The sequence below is a fragment of the Loxodonta africana genome, chromosome 21 (assembly GCF_030014295.1).
Source record: "Loxodonta africana isolate mLoxAfr1 chromosome 21, mLoxAfr1.hap2, whole genome shotgun sequence".
Lineage (NCBI taxonomy): Eukaryota > Metazoa > Chordata > Mammalia > Proboscidea > Elephantidae > Loxodonta > Loxodonta africana.
The window spans coordinates 48,497,708-48,519,394 of record NC_087362.1 but is presented as its reverse complement, the minus strand read 5'-3'; the positions used below and the strand labels follow the sequence as shown (position 1 = coordinate 48,519,394).

General features: G+C 38.9%; 1 protein-coding gene across 3 annotated transcripts in view; it reads left to right on the top strand.

The window, feature by feature from the left end:
- Window positions 1-21,687, top strand: part of SNTB2 (syntrophin beta 2) — a 119,138-nt gene that overhangs the window by 87,147 nt on the left and 10,304 nt on the right. Inside the window, exons 5-7 of one of the 3 annotated variants that reach the window (XM_064273853.1) lie at window positions 11,926-12,122; window positions 19,152-19,336; window positions 21,483-21,656. In XM_064273853.1, the coding sequence (XP_064129923.1) occupies window positions 11,926-12,122; window positions 19,152-19,336; window positions 21,483-21,575 (475 nt within the window). In that variant the 3' untranslated portion in view covers window positions 21,576-21,656. The other 2 variants (XM_064273852.1, XM_064273854.1) reach the window with 2 other exon arrangements.

Sequence of the window (21,687 nt, the reverse complement as noted above, 5' to 3'; positions counted from 1 at the left end):
AATCGGCGAACCACTGGTTCAGTGATTCTCAATGCTGGCTACATATTTGAATCATCTGGAGAGCTTTTAATCAAGTAAGGATGCCTGGGGCCCACCCTAGACCAATTAAATCTGAATTTTTGAGGGTATGAGCCACAGCTAGTTTTTAAAAGCTGTGCATGCATTATATTAGGCAAATCTGCTGCAAAAGACCTCTTTAAAGTGTTAAAAAAGCAAAGATGTCACCTTGAAGACTAAGGTGTGCCTGACCGTAGCCATGGTGTTTTCAATTACCTCATATGCATGCAAAAGCTGGACAGTGAATAAGGAAGCCGGAAGAAAAATTGATACCTTTGAATTATGGTATTGGTGAAGAATATTGAACACATCATGGACTGCCAAAAGAACAGACATCTGTCTTGGAAGAAGTACAGCCAGAATGCTCCTTAGAAACAAGGATGGCAAGACTACATCTCACATACTTTGGACATGTAATCAGGAGGGATCAATCCCTGGAGAAGGACATCATGCTTGATAAAGCAGAGGGTCAGTGAAAAAGAGGAAGACCGTCAATGAAATGGATTGACACAGTGGCTGCAACAGTGGGCTCAAGCATAACACGATTGTGAGGATGGTACAGGACCGGGCAGTGTTTCATTCTGTTGTATGCAGGGTCGCTATGTGAGTTGGAACCGACTCAACAGTACCTGACAACAACATGCACCAGGTATTTCTAGTGTAGCGACGGGGGTGAGAAGTACAGCAATTAACATAGCTGAATCAGTTGGTAGATTAGAAGAAAAGTGCCTTTTCTTTGAGAGATACGTTCTTGCCTTTTTTGTCTGAACTGACAGTGACTCACTAATAAATTGTACTATAAGAAGCATCCATTTGCTCTTATATATCTTCTTGCCCAGGTTATTATTACAGCGGTGAAGGAAGGAACCAGCCATTTTATTCTCTTTTGGTATACATTCCTCACCAAATTTTTTTAAAAAATCCTGTATGGAAAACATTGTCTGCTGTGTGATTTCTGATAAATGAGATCATATGTTTCCTCTGTGGTACTAATCTATATAGAACTTTAACCCAGCTGTTGCCAAACTTTTCTGAACTATGGAATCATTTTTAAATATTTAATACTTTATTTTTAGTGTAGTTTTAGCTTTGCAGAATAATTCTTTTTACAGAATAATAGTACATAGAGTTTCATGTCCTGGTCATCTAGTGCTGCTATAACAGAAATACCACAAGTGGATGGCTTTAACAAAGAGAAATTTATTTTCTCACAGTCTAGTAGTTTACAAGTCCAGATTCAGGGCGTTGGCTCCAGGAGTAGTCTTTCTCTCTCTGTCGGCTCTGGAGGAAGGTCCTTGTCCTCAATCTTCCCCTGGTCAAGGAGCTTCTCAGACGCAGGGACCCCAGATCCAAAGGATGTGCCCTGCTCCTGGTGCTGCTTTCTTGGTGGTATGAGGTCCCCAACTCTCTGCTTGCTTCCTTTTTTATCTCTTGAGAGATAAAAGGTGGTGCAGACCATACCCCAGGGAAACTCCCTTTACATTGGATCAGGGAGGTGACCTGAGTAAGAGTGGTGTTAATCCCACCCTAATCCTCTTAACATAAAATTACAATTACAAAATGGAGGACAACCACACAATACTGGGAATCATGGCCTAACCAAGTTAATATACACATTTTTGGGGGGACATAATTCAATCCATGATACCATCCCATCCCATGGGCATACAGTTTCCTCTGTTATTAACATCTTTCATTAGTGGGCTATAATTGTTATAATTAATGAACAAATCCTGATCCATTATTAACTATAGTCCATAGTTTTCATTAAGTTTCAGTCTTTGTGTTGTACGGTTTTATGGGCTTTGATAAATTCATAATGACGTATATTAACCATTACAACTTCATACAGAATAGTTTTACCACCCTAAAAACCCCTTGTGCTTTACCTGTTTATCCTTTCCCTCTGTGCCCGAGTCCCTGGCAACCACTGATCCTTTTACTGTCTACAGTTTTGCAAAAATGTCATATAGTTGGAATCATACAGTATGTAGCCTTTTCAGACTGGATAGTTTCCTCCATGTCTTTTTGTGGCTCGATAGTTCTTTGTTTTTTGTTAATAGTATTTTATTGTGCTTATGGTAAAAGTTTACACAGCAAGGTAGGTTCCCGTTTGACAATTTCCACACAAGTTGATCAACGATATTAGTGAAATTTTTCACGTGTCAACATTCTCTTTAATTGTATTCTGGTCATTTCATTTCCAATGCTCTAGTTTCCCTGCCCCCATTATCTTCTCATATTTGCTTCTGGACTCTACAGATGGTTTTTTAGTGGAGCACCAGTCTAACAGGTGTGGTGTGCTGGTAGTATCCTTTATTTTGTGTGTCACTCTGCTTTTCTGCTAAAAGGTGCTAACAGGATAGTTTTGGTTCAAGGTTTAAAGGGTGTCTCAGTGCGAGAGTCTCAGTGAGTCCTCTGGTCTCAGTTGGTCCAGTTAGTTTGGAATTTTTTGAGAATTTGAGTTTCGTTCTACATTTTTCTCCTGTTCTATCCGAGGTCATCTGTTGTGACCCTGTTCAGATCAGTCCCTGGTGGTAGCTGGGCACCATCCAGTTCTTTTGGTCTCAGGGTAGTTGAGGTTATGGCTTGTATAGGCTGTCAGTCTTGTACACTTGTTTCTTCTCTGAGATTTTGATTACCTTCTTACTCTTTTGCTCCTGACACATAGAGACCAATAGTTGTGTCTTTGATGTCTGCTCACAAGCTTTTAAGACCCCAGATGTTACTCACTTCACTAGAAAGCAAAACATGAAGTTTGTGAACTGTATTATGCCAATTGACCGAGTTGTCTCATGAGACTATGGTCCTAAGCTTTTAAACCCAGAAAACCAATCTCAGACTATGTTTGTTTATGTCTGAAAAGTATCTGTAGTTGTATCTTCAATGAATATATGTGTCTGCCCACATTAATCTGTATTTACACATACATATACTTTATCACGTATTTATACACTTACACCTACCCATGTACGTATATGCCTATACTCATCCATAGATGTGTTTTTGGTCTATGTTGGAATTGTTACCTTCTTTCTATATGTCAGATTCTGTAGTATGAGCATCCTTTCCTCATGAGCACGTCTTAGCGACATCATTTACTTTGATCATGCTGTGATCACTACATCTACATTCGGTGCCATTTTTCCCATCACCAAGAATAGCACGTATCTGTGATCTAGGATAGCTCGTTTTTTTTTTTTTTTTTGCTGAATTAATTTGTATTGTATGAATGTGCCTGGGTGGTGCACACAGTTAATGTGCTCAACTGCTAACTGAAAGGTTGGAGGTTCAAGTCCACTCAGAGGCACCCTGGAAAAAAGGCATGGCAATCCACACCCCAAATGTCAGCCACTGAAAACCCTATGAAACACAGTTCTAGTCTTACACATATGGGGTAGCCATGAGTTGTTTATCTATATAAACAAACAAGTTGATGCAACTTGTTTGTTTATATGGGTATACCAGTTTGTTTATGCATTCACCTATTGAAGAACATTTTGGTTGCTTCCAGGTTTTGGCAATTATGAATAAAGCTGCTATAAACATTCCTGTGCAGGTTTTTGGTGCACAGAAGTTTCAACTCCATTGGGTAAATACTTAGGAACACGACTGCTGTGTCATATGGTAAGACTGTGTTTAGCTTTTAAAAAACTGCCAAACTGTCTTCCAAAGTGACTGTACCATTTTTGCATTCTCACCAGCAATGAGAGTTTTTGTTGCTTGTACCCTGACCAGCATTTGGAATTGTCAGTTTCTTGTTGTTTTAGTTTGCACATTCTTAATGACATATCACCCCATGTGTCTGTTAGTTTGTTGTTCTGTGGTGGCTTGCATGTTGCTGTGATGCTGGAAGCTATACCACTGGTATTTCAAATACCACCAGGGTCACCTGTGGTGGACAGGTTTCAGTGGAGCCTCGAGACTACTCTGGATTGAATTGTGTCCCCACCACCCAAGTGTGTGTCAACTGGGCTAGTCCTCTTGAGTCCCAGTATTGTGTGATTGTCCACCATTTTGTCACCTGATGTGATTTTCCTATGTGTTGTAAATCCTATATCAATGATGTTAATGAGATGGAATTAATGGCAGTTATGTTAATAAAGCAGACTTAATCTACAGGAATAGGTTGTATCTTTTGAGATATAAAAGAGAGAGAAGTAAGCAGAGAGGATAGGAACCTCATGCCATCAAGAAAGCTGCACCAGGCACAGAACGTGTCCTTTGGACCAGGGTTCCTATGCTGAAAAGCTCCTAGACCAGGGGAAGATTGATGACAAGGACCTTCCCTCAGAACCAACAGAGAGAGAAAGACTTCCCCTGGAATTGGCACCCTAAATTTGGACTTCTAGCCTCCTAGACTGTGAGAGAATAAACTTCTCTTTGTTAAAGCCACCTACTTGTGGTATTTCTGTCATAGCAGTACTAGATAACTAGGACACAGACTAAGACAGACTAATAAGAAGGATCTGGTGGTCTACTTCTGAAAAAACTGGCCATTAGTGAGTTCAAATGGGTTGGTATTAGCCATTTTGAATCATATGGTCTACTATGTTGGGAAAGACAATTGAAGAGGAATGGCTGTACATTCATTGTCAGAAAGAACATTTCAAGATCCATCCTGAAGTACAACGCTGTCAGTGATAGGATAATATCCATACGCCTACAAGGAAGACCTGTTAATACGACTACTATTCAAATTCAGATACCAATCACTAGTACCAAAGATGAGGAAATTGAAGATTTTTACCAACTTCCGCAGTCTGAAATTGATCAAACTTGCTGTCAAGAAGCATTGATAATTGTTGATTGGAATGTGAAAGTTAGAAACAAAGAAGGATTGGTAGTTGGAAAATAGGCCTTGGTGATATAAACTTCGCTGGTGAGTGCATGATAGAATTTTGCAAGACCAATGACTTCTTCATTGCAAACACCTTTTTGAACAGCATAAACAGCAGCTATACACGTAGACTTCACTGGATGTAAAACACAGGAATCAAATTGACTGTATCTGTGGGAAGAGACAGTGGAGAAGCTCAATATCATCAGTCCGAACAGGGTGGGGGACCGACTATAGAACAGACCATCAATTGCTTATATGCAAGTTCAAGTTGAAGCTGAAGAAGATTAGAACAAGTCCACAAGAGCCAAAATATGACTTCGAGTATATCCCACCAGAATTTAGAGACCGTCTTAAGAATAAATTTGACACATTGAACACTAATGCTCGAAGACCAGACGAGTTGCGGGATGACATCAAGGACATCATACATGAAGGATGCAAGAGGTCCTTAAAAAGACAGGGAAGAAAGAAAAGACCAAAATGGTTGTTGGAAGAGACTGAAACTTGCTCTCGAACGTCAAGTAGCTAAAGCAAAAGGAAGAAATGAAGTAAAAAAGCTGAACAGAAGATTTCAAAGGGCAACTCGAGATGGCAAAGTAAAGTATTATAATGAAATGTGTGAAGACCTGGAATTGGAAAACTAAAAAGGAAGAACATGCTCAGCATTTCTTAAGCTGAGAGAACTGAAGAAAAAATTCAAGTCTGAAGCTGCAATATTGAAGGATTCTGTGGGGAAAATACTAAATGACACAGGAAGCATCAAAAGAAGATGGAAGGAATACACAGCCACTGTACCAAAAAGAATTGGTCAACGTTCAATCATTTTAGAAGGTTGCCTATGATCAAGAACCAATGGTACTGAAAGAAGTCCAAGCTGCACTGAAGGCACTGGAGAAAAACAAGGCTCCAGGAATTGACAGAATACCATTTGGGATGTTTCAACAAATGGATGCGGCACTGGAGGTTCTCACTTGTCTTTGACAAGAAATTTGGAAGACATAACAGCCCAGGGGCAAAGACGAGAAGGCAGGAGGAGAAAAGAAAGCTGGTAACAGGGCACCCAAGGTCGAAAAGGGGAGAGTGCTGACATATCGTGGGGTTAGCAACCAATGTCACAAAACAACATGGGGAAATAATTAAATAATTTGCTGTGTAAACCTTCATCTAAATTACAATTAAAAAAAAAAAAACGAAATCTGGAAAGGCAGCTTCCTGGCCAACCAACTGGCAGAGATTCATATGTGTGCTCTTTCCCAAAGAAAGGAGATCCCACAGAATGCAGACATTATTGAACAATATCGTTAATATCACACACAAGTAAAACTTTGCTGAAGATCATTCAAAAGGGTTTGCAGCAGTACGTCAACAGGGAACTGCCAGAAGTCCAAGCCAGATTCAGAAGAGAACATGGAACAAGGGATATCGTTGCTGATGTCTGCTGGATCCTGGCTGAAAACAGAGAATACCAGAAAGATGTTTGCCTGTGTTTTATTGACTATTCAAAGGCATTCAATTGTGTGAATCTTAACAGATTATGGATAACATTGAGAAGAATGGGAATTCCAGGACACTTAATTGTGCTCATGCGGAACTTGTACATAGACCATGAGTCAGTCATTCGAACAGAACAAGGGAATGCTGTGTGGTTTAAATCAGGAAAGCTGTGCATCAGGGTTGTAACGTTTCTCTGTACTTATTCAATCTGTATGCTGAGCAAATAATCCAAGAAGCTGGGCTATACAAAGGAGAATAGGGCATCAGGACTGGAGGAAGACTCATTGACAACCTGTGATATGCAGATGACACAACCTTGCTTGCTGAAAGTGAAGAGGACTTGAAGTATTTAGTGATGAAAATTAAAGACCACAACCTTTGGTATGGATTACATCTCAACATAAAGAAAACAAAAACCCTCACAACTGGACCAATAAGCAACATCATGATAAACAGAGAAAGGATTGAAGTTGTCAAGTTTACTTGGATCCACAATCGACGCCCATGGAAGCAGCAGTCAAGAAATCAAACGATGTATATTGCATTTGGCAAATCTGTTGCAAAAGACCCCTTTAAAGTGTTGAAAAGCCAAGATGTCACTTTGAGAACTAAGGTACACCTGACCCAAGCCATGGTATTTTCAATCACCTCATATGTATGTGTAAGCTAGACATTGAATAAGTATGACCAAAGAAGGATTGATGCCTTTGAATTATGGTGTTGGCAAAGAATACTGAGTATACCATGAACTGCCAGAAGAACAAACAAGTCTGTCTTAGAAGAAGTACAGCCAGCATGTTCCTTGGAAGCAAAGATGATGAGACTTCATCTTATATACTTGTTACCAGGAGGGACCAGTCCCTGGAGAAGGACATCACACTTGATAAAGTAGAGGGTCAGCAAAAAGAAGGCCTTCAGTGGGATGGATAGCCACAGTGGCTGCAACACTGGACTCAAGCATAAAAGCCATTGTGAGGATGGTGCAGGACTGGGCAGTGTGTCAGTCTCTTGTACGTAGGGTTGCTGTGAGTCAGAACCAACTCAACAGCACCTAACAGCAACAATGACATATGATATTCAGCTTTTTTTTCCATATGCTTATTCGCCACTTGTATATCTTCTTTGATCGAGGTGTCTCTTTAGATCTTTTCCCCATTTTGTAATTGGGATGTTTGTTTTCCTAGTGTTGAGTTTTAGAGCTCTTTGTGTGTTTTGAATACAAGTCCTTTATCAGATACGTATTTTGCAAATACTTTTTCCCAGTCATTGGCGTGTCTTTTCATTCTCTTGATACTGTCTTTTACAAAGCAGGAGTTTGTTTTTTTTTTTTTTTTTTTAATAATTTTTATTGTGCTTTAAGTGAAAATTTACAAATCAAGTCACTCTCTCACACAAAAACCCATATACACCTTGCTACACACTCCCAATTACTCTCCCCCTAATGAGACAGCCCGCTCTCTCCCTCCACTCTCTCTTTTCGCATCCTTTTTGCCAGCTTCTAACCCCCTCCACCCTCTCATCTCCCCTCCAGGCAGGAGATGCCAACATAGTCTCAAGTGTCCACCTGATCCAAGAAGCTCACTCCTCACCAGCATCCCTCTCCAACCCATTGTCCAGTCCAATGCATGTCTGAAGAGATGGCTTCGGGAATGGTTCCTGTCCTGGGCCAACAGAAGGTCTGGGGGCCATGACCACCAGGGTCCTTCCAGTCTCAGTCAGACCATTAAGTCTGGTCTTTTTATGAGAATTTGGGGTCTGCTTCCCACTGCTCACCTGCTCCCTCAGGAGTTCTCTGTTGTGTTCCCTGTCAGGCAGTCATTGGTTGTAGCCGGGCACCATCTAGTTCTTCTGGTCTCAGGATGATGTAGTCGCTGGTTCATGTGGCCCTTTCTGTCTCTTGGGCTCTTAATCACCTTGTGTACTTGGTGTTCATTCTCCTTTGATCCAGGTGGGTTGAGACCAAATGATGCATCTTAGATGGCTGCTTGCTAGCATTTAAGACCCCAGATGCCACTCTTCAAAGTGGGATGCAGAATGTTTCGTTAATAGATTTTATTATGCCAATTGACTTAGATGTCCCCTGAAACCATGGTCCCCTGACCCCTGCCATGCTGGCCTTGGAAGCATTCAGTTTATTCAGGAAACTTCTTTGCTTTTGGTTTGGTCCAATTGTGCTGACCTCCCCTGTATTGTTTGCTGTCTTTCCCTTCACCTAAAGTAGTTCTTATATACTATCTAATTAGTGAATACCCCTCTCCCACCCTCCCTCCCTCCCCCCTCTCCTAACCACAAAAGAATGTTTTCTTCTCAGTTTAAACTATTTCTCAAGTTCTTATAATAGTGGTCTTATACAATATTTGTCCTTTTACAACTGACTAATTTCACTCAGCATAATGCCTTCCAGGTTCTTCCATGTTAGGAAATGTTTCACAGATTCCTCAGTGTTGTTTATTGATGCGTAGTATTCCATTGTGTGACTATACCATAATTTATTCATCCATTCATCCGTTGATGGACACCTTGGTTGCTTCCATGTTGTTGCTATTGTAAACAGTGCTGCAATAAACATGGGTGTGCATATATCTGTTCATGTAAAGGCTCTTATTTCTCTAGGATATATTCCAAGGAGTGGGATTGCTGGATCGTATGGTAGTTCTATTTCTAGCTTTTTAAGGAAGTGCCAAATCGATTTCCAAAGTGGTTTTACCATTTGACATTCCCACCAGCAGTGTAGAAGCGTTCCAATCTCTCCGCAGCCTCTCCAACATTTATTATTTTGTGTTTTTTGGATTAATGCCAGCCTTGTTGGAGTGAGATGAAATCTCATTGTAGTTTTGATCTGCATTTCTCTAATGGCTAATGATCGTTAACATTTCCTCATATGTCTGTTAGCTATCTGAATGTCTTCTTTAATGAAGTGTCTATTCATATCTTTTGCTCATTTTTTAACAGGGTTATTTGTCTTTTTGCAGTTGAGTTTTTGCAGTATCATGTAGATTTTAGAGATGAGGCACTGATCAGAAATGTCATAGCTAAAAACTTTTTCCCAGTCTGTAGGTAGTCTTTTTACTCTTTTGGTGAAGTCTTTGGATGAGCATAAGTGTTGATTTTTAGGAGCTCCCAGTTTTTCTTCTACATTCTTTATACCGTTTTCCATACTGTTTATGCCATGTATTAGGGCTTCTAACATTGTCCCTATTTTTTCTTCCATGATCTTTATCGTTTTAAATTTTATGTTTAGGTCTTTGACCCATTTTGAGTTAGTTTTTGTGCATGGAGTGAGGTATGGGTCTTGTTTCATTTTTTTGCAGATGGATATCCAGTTATGCCAGCACCATTTGTTCAAGACTGTCTTTTCCTCCTTTAACTGTTTTGGGGCCTTTGTCAAATATCAGCTGCTCATATGTGGATGGATTTATGTCTGGATTCTCAATTCTGTTCTGTTGGTCCATGTATGTGTTGTTGTACCAGTACCAGGCTGTTTTGACTACTGTGGTAGTATAATAGGTTCTAAAATCAGGTAAAGTAAGGCCTCCCACTTTGTTCTTCTTTTTCAGTAATGCCTTATTTATTCGGGGCCTCTTTCCCTTCCATATGAAATTGGTGATTTGTTTCTCCATCTCATTAAAGAAATATCCTTGGGATTTGGATCGGAATTGCATTAAATGTATAGATCGCTTTTGGTAGAATAGACATTTTTATAATGTTAATTCTTCCTATCCATGAGCAAGGTATGTTCTTCCACTTATGTAAGTCTCTTTTGGTTTCTTGCAGAAGTGTACTGTAGTTTTCTTTGCATAAGTCTTTTACATCTCTGGTAAGATTTATTCCTAAGTATTTTATCTTCTTGGGGGCTACTGTAAATGGCATCGATTTGGTGATTTCCTCTTCAATGTTCTTTTTGTTGGTGTAGAGGAATCCAACTGATTTTTGTATGTTTATCTTGTATCCGGATACTCTGCTGAACTCTCCTATTAGTTTTCAGTAGTTTTCTGGCGGATTCCTTAGGGTTTTCTGTGTATGAGATCATGTCATCAGAGCAGAAGTTTTTAATTTTAATAAAGTTCAACTTGTCAATTTTTTGTCTCATAGTTTGTGCTTTCGGTGTTGTATCTAAAAACTTATCTAAACCCAAGGTCATGTAGATTTTTTTCTGTGTTATCTTGTAGAAGTTTTACATTTTACTTTTATGTCTACTTTTTGTCGATGGTGTAAGTTCTGTGTCTAGATTCTTTTTGTTTTTGCAAAAGGATGTCCAATTGTTCTAGCACCATTTGTTGAAAAAACCACCCGTTCTCCACTCAATTGCCTTTGCTCCTTTGTCAAAGATCAGTTGACTGTATTTTTGTTTCTAGGCTCTCTATTCTTTTTCATTGACTAATTTGTCTATTCTTTCACCCCTACCACACTGTCTTGGTTACTGTAGGTTTTATGGTAAGTTTTAAAGTCGAGTAGTGTCCGTCCTCCAGTATTGTTCTTGTTCTCAGTATTGTGTTGACTTGTAGATCTTCTGCCCTTCCATATAAGCTTTAGGATTAGTTTGTATATATCTACAAAATAACTTGGCAGGATTATGACTGGGACTGCAATGAATCTATAGATCAAGTTGGGGAGAATTTACCTTTTAACAGTATTGAGTCTTCCTATTCATGGACATTGAATATCTTTCAATTGATTTAAATCTTCCTTGATTTCTTTCATCAGAGTTTTGTAGTTTTCCTTGTATAGATCCTGTACATACTTTGTAAAATTTATGCTTAAGTTTTTCTTTTTTTGATGCTAGTATAAATGGTATTAAGTTTTTAAATTCAGGTTCCAATTGTTTATTGCTGGTATATAGGAAAGCAGTTGACTTTTATATATTTATTTTATAGCCTGTTGCCTTATTAGTTCTAGGAAGTTTTTTGTCAATTCTTTGGGATGTTCCATATGGAAAATCCTGCATCCGTGAACAAAGTTTTTCTTTGGAATCATTTTTTCATGTAACATTTCTTTATAGGTCAAGAAATTCTAGAGTAAACTGCAAAGCCATCATGAATTTTAAAGATAAAACCCAAGTTTGTGCTTACTGTGGGTCTGTATTATCTCCACCCCTCTCCATCCCCCAGGAGAGGTGTTCATTGGCTTCAGCTGTTAGAAGTTCTTTGGCTGAATAGTTTGTAAAGCAGGTACCCAACTACTTGTCCTTGGAGAAGCATATTTTTTTACCTGAATATATTACTAATAGCATTTTCTAATCAAAACTTTATCTTTTTTGATATATATAGCCAAATGAAGATAAAAGAGCCTGTGGGAAATTGGGGCTGTGGTCCATGCAGCCCAAAGTCCTGTGTGACTGTGACAACAGGGGTCACTTTTTGGGAAAACAGAATAGCATCTACTTCTGAGACTATAATCTTGCTTTGAAATGTACTTATCCAAAAACTGCTGGTGGTTTTTATAAATTCTGATTATCAATGAGCATAAATTCCTAACATTTTCCTCTGATAAAGCATTAATACTTTTGATCCCTACTCTGCTTGTGGTCCTAGGTTGGTTCATTCTGGCTCCGGATGTCGATCACCCTCACTTGGATCTGACCTTACGTTTGCTACCAGGACAGGCTCTCGGCAAGGCATTGAAATGCATCTGTTCAGGGTGGAAACACATCGGGATCTGTCAACCTGGACCAGGATACTTGTTCAGGGTTGTCATGCTGCTGCTGAGCTGATCAAGGAAGTCTCTCTAGGTATAGAAGATGACATTTCATTTCTGATTTTTGTTATGCATGCTGAAATATGGAAGCTTAAAGTCTTGATGATGGAAACAAACCTGGTTTTTCTGTTTCACTAGCAAAGTTTTCCTAAGCCTCGTACATGGTTCTAAGCATATTCGTAACACCATATGTAAAACACTGCATTTTACAGTTCATCACTTTAATCTGCATTGAATAGCATAAGGATTTATTTACTAAGCATTAAGAAGGTTTGGAATCTAAGATTTGGATTAAAAAACCCAAATCAAACCCGTTGCTGTCAAGTTGATTCCAATTCAGAGCAACCCCATAGGACAGAGTAGAACTGCCTCATAAGGTTTCCTAGGAGTGGATGGTGGATTTGAACTGCTGACCTTTTGATTAGTAGCCAAGCTCTTAACCACTGCGCCACCAGGGCTCCATAGACACCCTTAAAGTATGAGCATCTGTCAAGCTTATGGCTACAGAAAAATGAAGGACTTGGAATAAGAGTTTCTTTTCAAATTTTGACAATTTTTGTATATACTCAAATACGCATCCAAAGGAAATAAGCTTGATGGCCTCTTTCCATTGTCAAAGTGCCCTCTTGTGGCTGGCCTCTATGAATATGATGTTTTTAGTGGCCCTTGGGGGTAAGTTTATGTGTATGCATATGTACAAGGAGCCCTGGTGCACAGTGGTTAAGAGCTCAGCTGCTAACCAAAAGGTCAACAGTTCGAATCCACTAGCCACTTCCTGAAAATCGCCCTGGTGGCACAGTGGTTAAGAGCTCAGCTGCTAACCAAAAGGTCAACAGTTCGAATCCACTAGCCACTTCTTGAAAATCCTATGGGTCAGCTCTACTCTGTCCTAAAGGGTCGCTGTAAGTTGGAATTGACTCAACGGCAATGAGTTTGGTTTAGTTTTTTTGGTATATGTACATATAAGGTGCTCTGGTGACACAATGGTTAAGCACTTGGCTACTAACCAGAAGGTTAGTGGTTTGAACCCACCAGCCACTGCATGGGAGAAAAGACCTAGCAATTTGCTTCTGTAGAGATTACAGCTTAGATAACCCTATGGGGCATATAGTGTCACTGTGAGTTGGAATGGACTCAACAGCACGCAACAACAACAACATGTGTACACATGTAGTAGATATTTCCAGATTCCTTTTTATTTTAACAAAAATGAAGAATATTCAAAATGAAAATACAATTACAGTTTCTAGCATGGTTTGAATTACCTTGACTTTTTTGATTACAAATTGGTTTACTTAGTTTTACTCCCCTGTTTTCTATGTATTTTATTTTATACACCTCCTTTTACAAAACTTATATAAAAGAGAAAATGTTTCAAGAACAAGTATTGTGAATCATCTTTCTTTCAGTTTCTTTTGGAAAGTGAGGGAACACTGTAACCTTAGAACTGCATGGGCAGCATTGCCCAGGGTCATCTTCTAACACAGGCACAGGAAAGTTTTGTTTTGCTTTTTTAATGTTGTCAAAATGACACAATTACTCAGCTATTTAGGATCTGCCTGGTATTTTCCTCACAACCACTGTGATGAGTGAAGCAATTATGCCAATACCTAGTAAGACCCCACCTTGGATTTTAATCACACTGTCTTTCTCACCTGTTGTCTGTGTCTCTTCCCCATTTTCTCTGTGGAGTTGTCGGTCACCACATTTAAGGGCTCTGGAGCTCTGGTTTTTGTCTTGGCCATGGACTGTGCCTTCTGGGATGGGTAGATCCTCAGTGTAAAGTCAGTGTTACTCTGTTCCTGTGGACAGCAGAGGGGTCAGGCTGGCATGCGCACCAGGCATATCACTGGTATCTGGGGTCACCATGCCTTCTGCAAAGATGCAGAGGAGTGCACTTCCTAAAACAGAGTGGAACTTGAATTTTTTAGTTTTATTTTGATCCTTTGGTGTCTAGCAGCTAAACTTCATATTGTAGGAAATAAAAAGGCTACCCAGTCCCAGGCTCACAGTTATTGAAACATGGATGGTTTGAGGAGAGAGAGTAAGGACTTCCTAGTTCCTTATATTTTTAAATAGATAAAACAAACATAGTTTTAGTAATTTTCTAGTTTTTTGGTCTCATTCACAGCTGTATTTTAATATAGCCTCACTAGTATGTTCATTTCCACAATTCAAGTCAACTAGTTTACTTATCAATCATTTACTATGTGTTCATAGCTGTGCCAGATATGTTAAACTGGCTGAAGGTAAACCACTTTGATGGTAGCCAGAATTCCCTTAAAATATGTGTGTGTGCATATGTATAGGCACATACATATGTAAGCTAGCGTGTCTTTCAGATTCACGTTACCACCTTCTGTTAAATTGTTGGGAGATTCAGAAAGGTTTACTTAAAACTATAGTTGTGACACATTGTACCACGTATTCAGATGTCCACGGCCTAAAGGAAGTTCGGAAGTTGACAAAAAGCAATAAATTAAGCTGTTTCTTTCTTTTCAATTTTTTTAATTACTTTTTTATTACATAGTTAGCTAAATTATTATTTTTTAAATTTTATTGTGAAATTTTAGGTGAAAGTTTACAGCTCAAGTTAATTTTTCATTCAAAAATTTATACATGTATTGTTTTGTGACATTGGTTGCAATCCCCACAATGTGACAGCACTCTCCCCCTTTCCATTCTGGGTTCCCGTGTCCATTCATTCAGTTTCTGTTCCTTCCTCCTTCACGTCTTGCTTTCAGGCAGGTCTTGTCCATTTGGTCTCGTACATTTGATTGAACTAAGAAGCACGTTCCTCACATGTATTATTGCTTGTTTTATAAGCCTGTCTAATCTTTGCCTGAAAAGCGGGCTTTGAGAGTGGTTTCAGTTCTGAGTTAGCAAAGTATCCGGGGCCATAGTCTCGGGGGTTCCTCCAGTCTCTGTCAGACCAGTAAGCCTGGTCATTTCATGAATCTGAATTTTGTTCTACATTTTTCTCCTTTTCTGTCCAGGACTCTCTGTTGTGATCCCTGTCAGAGTAGTTGATGGTCATAGCTGGGCACCATCTAGCTGTTCTGGGATCGGGTTGGTGGAGGCTCTGGTTCATGCGGCCTTTAAGTCCTCTGGGCTAATATTTTCCTTGTGTCTTCAGTTTTCTTCATTCTCTTTTGCTCTGGACAGGATGGGATCAAGAGATGTATCTTAGATGGGTGCTTGCAATCTTTTAAGACCCCAGATGCTACTTACCAAATTGACCTAGATGTCACGCAAGACTATGCTCCCCAGCCACTAGCCCCAGCAACTCAGTCCCACAGGGTCTTTGGATATGTCTAGGAAGCTTCTATGGCTTCGCTTTGGTCAGGTTATGCTGACTTCCCCTATATTGTATGTTGTCTTTCTAAGCTGTGTTTCGTATCTCTTACATGTTTGGTTATACTTTTCTCATTCAGAAAAATTTCAGTGAAAACTTACAAGATTTAGCTACTGAATGCAGTACATGATCTTCATAATATTCATTTAGTAACCTTTTTTTTTTTATTAGGTTATAGGTATGGTAGAATTATCAGTGATCCTTTTCTTACACAAGGACTTTTTCCTTCTAGCAAACATGAGCTTCAAAATGAATAGAAAAAGAATGCTATTAACTTCTTCAGGTACATAAAGCCATTTTCCATTTGACACAGATTTTGTAAATACACATGCGTGTAGTTGCTTGAACTAATAATAATGTTTTTAAGACTTATTTTCATCATACTAATATCCCAAGCTATTAAAGTTTTTAAATCATAAAGAACTTTATGAAGGTACTTTATATTTCTGTAGCTTTGGTGATATGAAGACAAAGAAGTAGTAGACATATGTGAAGGAGTTACATTAATAAATATGCAGTTTGCTCTGACCATGTTGTTCTCTATTTCTTAGAAATTCTCTTACGTCCCTTTTTATTCACGTCTTTGGGAAATATTTATCAGTATACACTCTGTGCTTTTACTAGCAATACTAAAATAGCCCTTTCGTGCTCACGGGTACTTTAGGGACCAAGTACTTTTTCTGCTTCTGAAGGTTTATTGGAAAGCATTAGAACCACTTAGTACGTGGTGGGGCAGAGACTTGCATTAACGGCGTAAAAAACAAAGAAATTGTTCAGCACCACATTTGAGTGTTGGGAGGCATTTGTGTGAGTGAATGCATCCTGGAGGAGTGCTTTTGTGAAGCTTTTGTGTCTTTGGGCTTCTGTACAGCGAAATAAGGTTTAGGAAGAGTACAAGAAATATAGTATAAGATATTATACTATTTCCTTCGTGTTATTAGGAAGATACAGTTACTGGCATTCAGAAATATTCAAGTAAATGAGTTCTTTTCAGGGCCAAAACACTTGAAGTGCATGTTCATTGTGTACTGCCTGCTCAGTGGTTCTAAGAGGTGCCATTTGCATTTTTCTTGGCCTCTCGGCCTTCCAAACAGCAAGATAAAGCTTAAAAGTTTATTTCCTATTTCATGTGTGTTGTTGGGAAGATGAGGTTTCCAGGATTTGTTGATATTCAAATAAGTAAGACATTTTATAGCTCACAGCAGTGTAAGGGGCATTCGTGATGTACTTCCTGCTCAATGGCGCCGAGAAGTGCCGGAAAATGGGGAAGAGTCTGAGGAGTCCACTGGGACATACGGTGTCCCACATAATATTTGTAAAAATCCATCATACCTAAGAAAAAATTACCAACAGTCAATGATTCAGCATACATCACCAAAAAATTCCAAACATAAACTAATTCAACCATAAAAGGGATAAATAGGGTAGGCATACCCTCTGCTCCCAAGGTAGGAAAAGACAGAAGCAGAAACAACATTAGGTACAAATCAACAGAAAGTCAGGTTTGTTTTGAAGCATAAGTAAGATACATGTATCATCTAACCTTCACAAACAGCCCTCTAAAAAAAAATCAAATCAACAGAAAGTCAGGTTTGTTTTGAAGCATAGGTAAGATACATGTATCATCTAACCTTCACAAACAGCCCTCTAAGACAGGCATTATCTCCATTTTCAAGATGATGGAATTGGAGCTAGTGTGGCTGGGCCTTGAATTTAGGTGCTTCTGACTTAAAGCCAGTGCCTTAGTTAAGGTCCTGCATTTCCCCCCTCTAGATGACTCATTCTTATGACTAAACTCCTGGAGGACATTTACAGTATATATCAGCCTTTCTTAATTCATTAAATCAACAAATATTTGCTGAGTGTTTATTTTCTACAAAGCACTGTGCTTTGTAATGAGAGAAATTAAAATAAGGAAGACCTACTTCCTACCTTTGATCAAACAGCTATAATAAAGGAACACAACATCATGTTCTTTGTAACCCTGGGTGTGATTAGCCTCTTGATTACGCTTGATGGACTGGCTTTTCATATGTGCAGTCACTAGGAATGCTGCCCAGCCTTTCTCCAGGACAGTCCTGGGCAGCCTAGGCCAGGTCAAACCTGTGAGGTCTATTCTTTTCTAGGTTGTTCTGAAAGGCCTGAGACCTGGAGGAGCCCTGGGTGACAAACAGTGCTGGAGCAGTTTGAGGGACAGGCCAGGATCTTGCTGGAAACACTGGAGGCCTCCAGAGCCCCTCTACAAGTGACTGGCCCCAAAGCAGCAGGGACCAGATTTACAGCATAAAATTTCTTTGTCATTAGGGTCTTTGTCCCCAAATGCTTCTCCATGATATACTGGTAACCACTATTAGTCTCTTTTTTATAAAGAGACAGAGTAGGTAACAGGTTGTATTTACCATTGCTCACCTTGATGTAACACTGATTGGTTTATTATTAGTTAATGAGCCTTTGTTTCCTCCTGGCTTTATTAAATGTTTTACTAGTAGGGAGCTTACTAGAAAGGTATCTTTAATATATGTGATTATACTCAATAATAGCCCCATGGTCTGAAAAAAATATGTCCCCTTCTACATAGGAGCCTCAGGATCATTATGAGCACTTAATTAAGTACCTAAGTAATGAACAGGCCCTTCAGGAGACAGCCTGGAACAGTGTGGAAAGAGCATGAGCTGTGGAGTCAGGAGACACAGGCTTGAATGCCACATATTAATTAGGTGACTTTGCGCATCCTAAATTCTCTGAACCTCAAATCCTAAATCTATAAAAATGAGGCTGTTGACAACTCAAAAGATTAGATAGGAAGCTTAGGGGCAGTGAGTTTATGTTAATGAGGGAGAAGTAACTCAGGAAAGGAGGGTGAGAATGGCTGCACAATTCTAGGAATGTAAATAAAGTCAGTTTTATTTCTTCTAGAATTATTTTTTCACATAACATTTCTTTATAGGTCAAGAAATTCTAGAGTAAACTGCAAAACCATCATGAATTTTAAAGATAAAACCCAAGTTTGTGATAACTGTGGGTCTGTACTAGCTCCAGCTCTCCATGCCCTGGGACAGGTATTCACTGGCTTCTACTATTAGAAGTTCTTAGGCTGAAAAGTTTGAAAAGCAGGTACCCATCTATTTTTCCTTAGAAAAGCATTTTTTTTTTTTTTTACCTGAAGCAATTGCTAATATCATTTTCTAATCAAAACTTTATCTTTTTTGATATGCATAGCCAAATGGACAAAAAAGAGCCCATGGGAAATTGGGGCTGTGGTCCATCTAGCCCAGTGTTCTGTCTGACTATGACACCAGGGGTCATTTTCTGGGAAAACAGCAATGGCATCTATTCAGAGACTCTAATCTTGCTTTGAAATATACTTATCTGTAATCAATGTCACTATAAATTGTACATGTAGAAACTGTTGAATTGGTGTATGTTTTGCTGTATATATTCTCAACAACCACAACAAAATAAACAAAATTTAGGGGGAAAAAAAAATAAGACATACAATAAGATATATAAGAGGCAACATATTTGCTCTTACACACATGAGGTCGCCATGAGCCAGAATGAACCCTACAGCAACTGGTTTACATAGGCTAGGCATCACAGATTCTCTAGAAAGGATTCTTTCCCTCTGCTACAGTTAGAAGAATCCTTTTGCACTTGATAACTGAAGTAGGAACTTTCCTAATGAAGTTTTTTGCTTATTTCCAACAGGCTGCACCTTAAATAGCCAAGAGGTAAGACTCACAGTCCACTATGAAAATGGGTTCACTATCTCCAGGGAAAATGGAGGCTCTAGCAGCTTATTGTACCGCTACCCTTTTGAAAGGCTGAAAATGTCTGCTGATGATGGCATCAGAAATCTGTATTTGGATTTTGGTGGTCCTGAGGGAGAGCTGGTAAGAGTGTTTCTGAAAAACATGTTTATTCTTTATGTATTCTCATTCTTTTTGATCACTTCCTACCTCTTGTGTAGAAAATTATAGGACTGACATTTCATTTGGAAACAGGAAATTGTTCTTCAGTTTTCAAGATACTATTGGGTTTGGTTTTGTGTTTTTTTGTTTTTGTTTTTTTCTTCATTTCCCGTGTTCAGAAACCATTCGCTTTTAAAAAGCAGTTTTGTTTGAATGTTAGAAATAAAAAGTAGACCCTTTAAGAAACATAGTTTTATCAAAAATAAGATATAAAATACTAAAACTAGTAGACTTTATTAAATAAATTCCATCTATTACTTTTTCTTATTACTATTACCATCAGTTTGTTGTGATAAGAATTAAGAGTAATAGAGTGATTGGGTTGTTACAGAAATCTGCTGATCAGAAAAAAAGATAGAGATATACAAATCAGCCATCTTTTTTGGCCTCCTTGTCCGTGAGAGAAAATATCAACAGAACGTCATGATTCCCTTAGAGAGACTAGAGAGATGAACCAAACATACTTCAGGAGTAGTCAGTTATGTATCAACTATGCCTTTTCTCCCTTATCAATAGTAAGTCAGTAGTTCAAGTCTTATATGTAAAATCTTATGTCCACTAACATAGGCACAGTAGGTGTAAATTTGGAAACACAGAATCTTGGAATTTTAAAAATAAGAAAAACCTAAGAGCTAGTATATAAAAAAATATAGTTCAGCCTAAATGGGAAAAAATGTGGCTAGAAGCCTTATTTTAAATGAACCTTTTGTTAGGAGACTATGGACGGGCCATGGACCAGGGCTTTTCAAAGCTAGAAGCGTTGTTGTTGTTAGGTCTCGTCGAGTTGGTTCGACTCATAGCAACCCCATGCACAACAGAACAGAACACTGCCCGGTCCTGAGCCATCTTTACAATCATTGTTATGCTTGAGCTTATTGTTGCAGCCACTGTGTCAATCCACCTCATTGAGGGTCTTCCTCTTTTCCGCTGACCCTGTACTCTGCCAAGCGCGATGTCCTTCTCCAGGGACTGATCCCTCCTGACAACATGTCCAAAGTATGTAAGACGCAGTCTGGCCATCCTTGCTTCTAGGGAGCATTGTGGTTGTACTTCTAAGACAGATTTGTTCATTCTTTTGGCAGTCCATGGTATATTCAATATTCTTCACCAACACCGCAATTCAAAGGCATCAGTTCTTCGGTCTTCCTTATTCATTGTCCAGCTTTCACATGCATATGATGCAATTGAAAATACCATGGCCTGACCCAAGCCATGGCTAGAAGCATTAATGACAGTTAAATGCTTCTCTCTATTAAACTCATTTCTATTAAATTAGCCGGTTTTTAATAGCAGTTGCCATTTAGCAAACAAGGTGTTAGATTATACCTATTTACGTATTTTTAACCCTTGCTTTATATTTAATATATACAAAATTTAGTGATGAAATTAATGCTGTATAATTTGGGCTTCTAATAAAGTTGTATCTTTCTTTTAAAAGCACCAGTAACTAAACTATGTGCCCTATTCCTTTAAAAGCACAGTTAACTAAACTATGCCCTATTCCTGTTCTCTGTTACCAGTGCCAAAGGCTGGCTAACCAGTTGACTCATGCAGCCTGACCCCAGATTCCTTGTTCATCTGGTGGCAGCTGTCCAGATTGGGGTCCTGTGCTTAGAAGGGTACAACTAGCCTCAAGAGATATTATTCTCACCACAAACCTATAAAGGGTGTCAAAAATCACACCCGTAGATGGTCACGCTTCAGCTAAGTTCAGTGTGGTTCCATCTGGGAAATATAATTACAACTAATAGTCTCCATATAGGATATTCGTATTTATTTTAAATCCACCACTTTTTAGTTCTTCCAGCCACGCATGGTGTACACAGTGTACCAACAATTGTATCTTAACTGTAGATGTGAAACTTTACACCAGTGTTTAATTATGACGTAGAATAACCTTACTTCAGAGTACACTTTTATTTGTGGCTTTTGAGTTCCCGAGAGTTTCCATAGCTTTGGCATATTCTTTATCCAAGCTCTTTTTAAAAAGTAGAACACCATATCCAAATAAGTTTGTTTATTAAATTGTCTGTATATGGTAGTGATAATTAATGTCCTTTCCCTGCAGACCATGGACCTGCACTCTTGTCCAAAGCCGATTGTATTTGTGTTGCACACTTTCTTGTCAGCCAAAGTCACTCGCATGGGACTGCTTGTGTGAGCAGCAAAGAATCAGAAAAGAGCCTTGAATGTCACAAGAAGTATTTCCACATCGAGGAAAAAAAAAAAAAAAAGCACAAAAGTGAAAGCTCTTTGCTCTCTCCTCCAACACA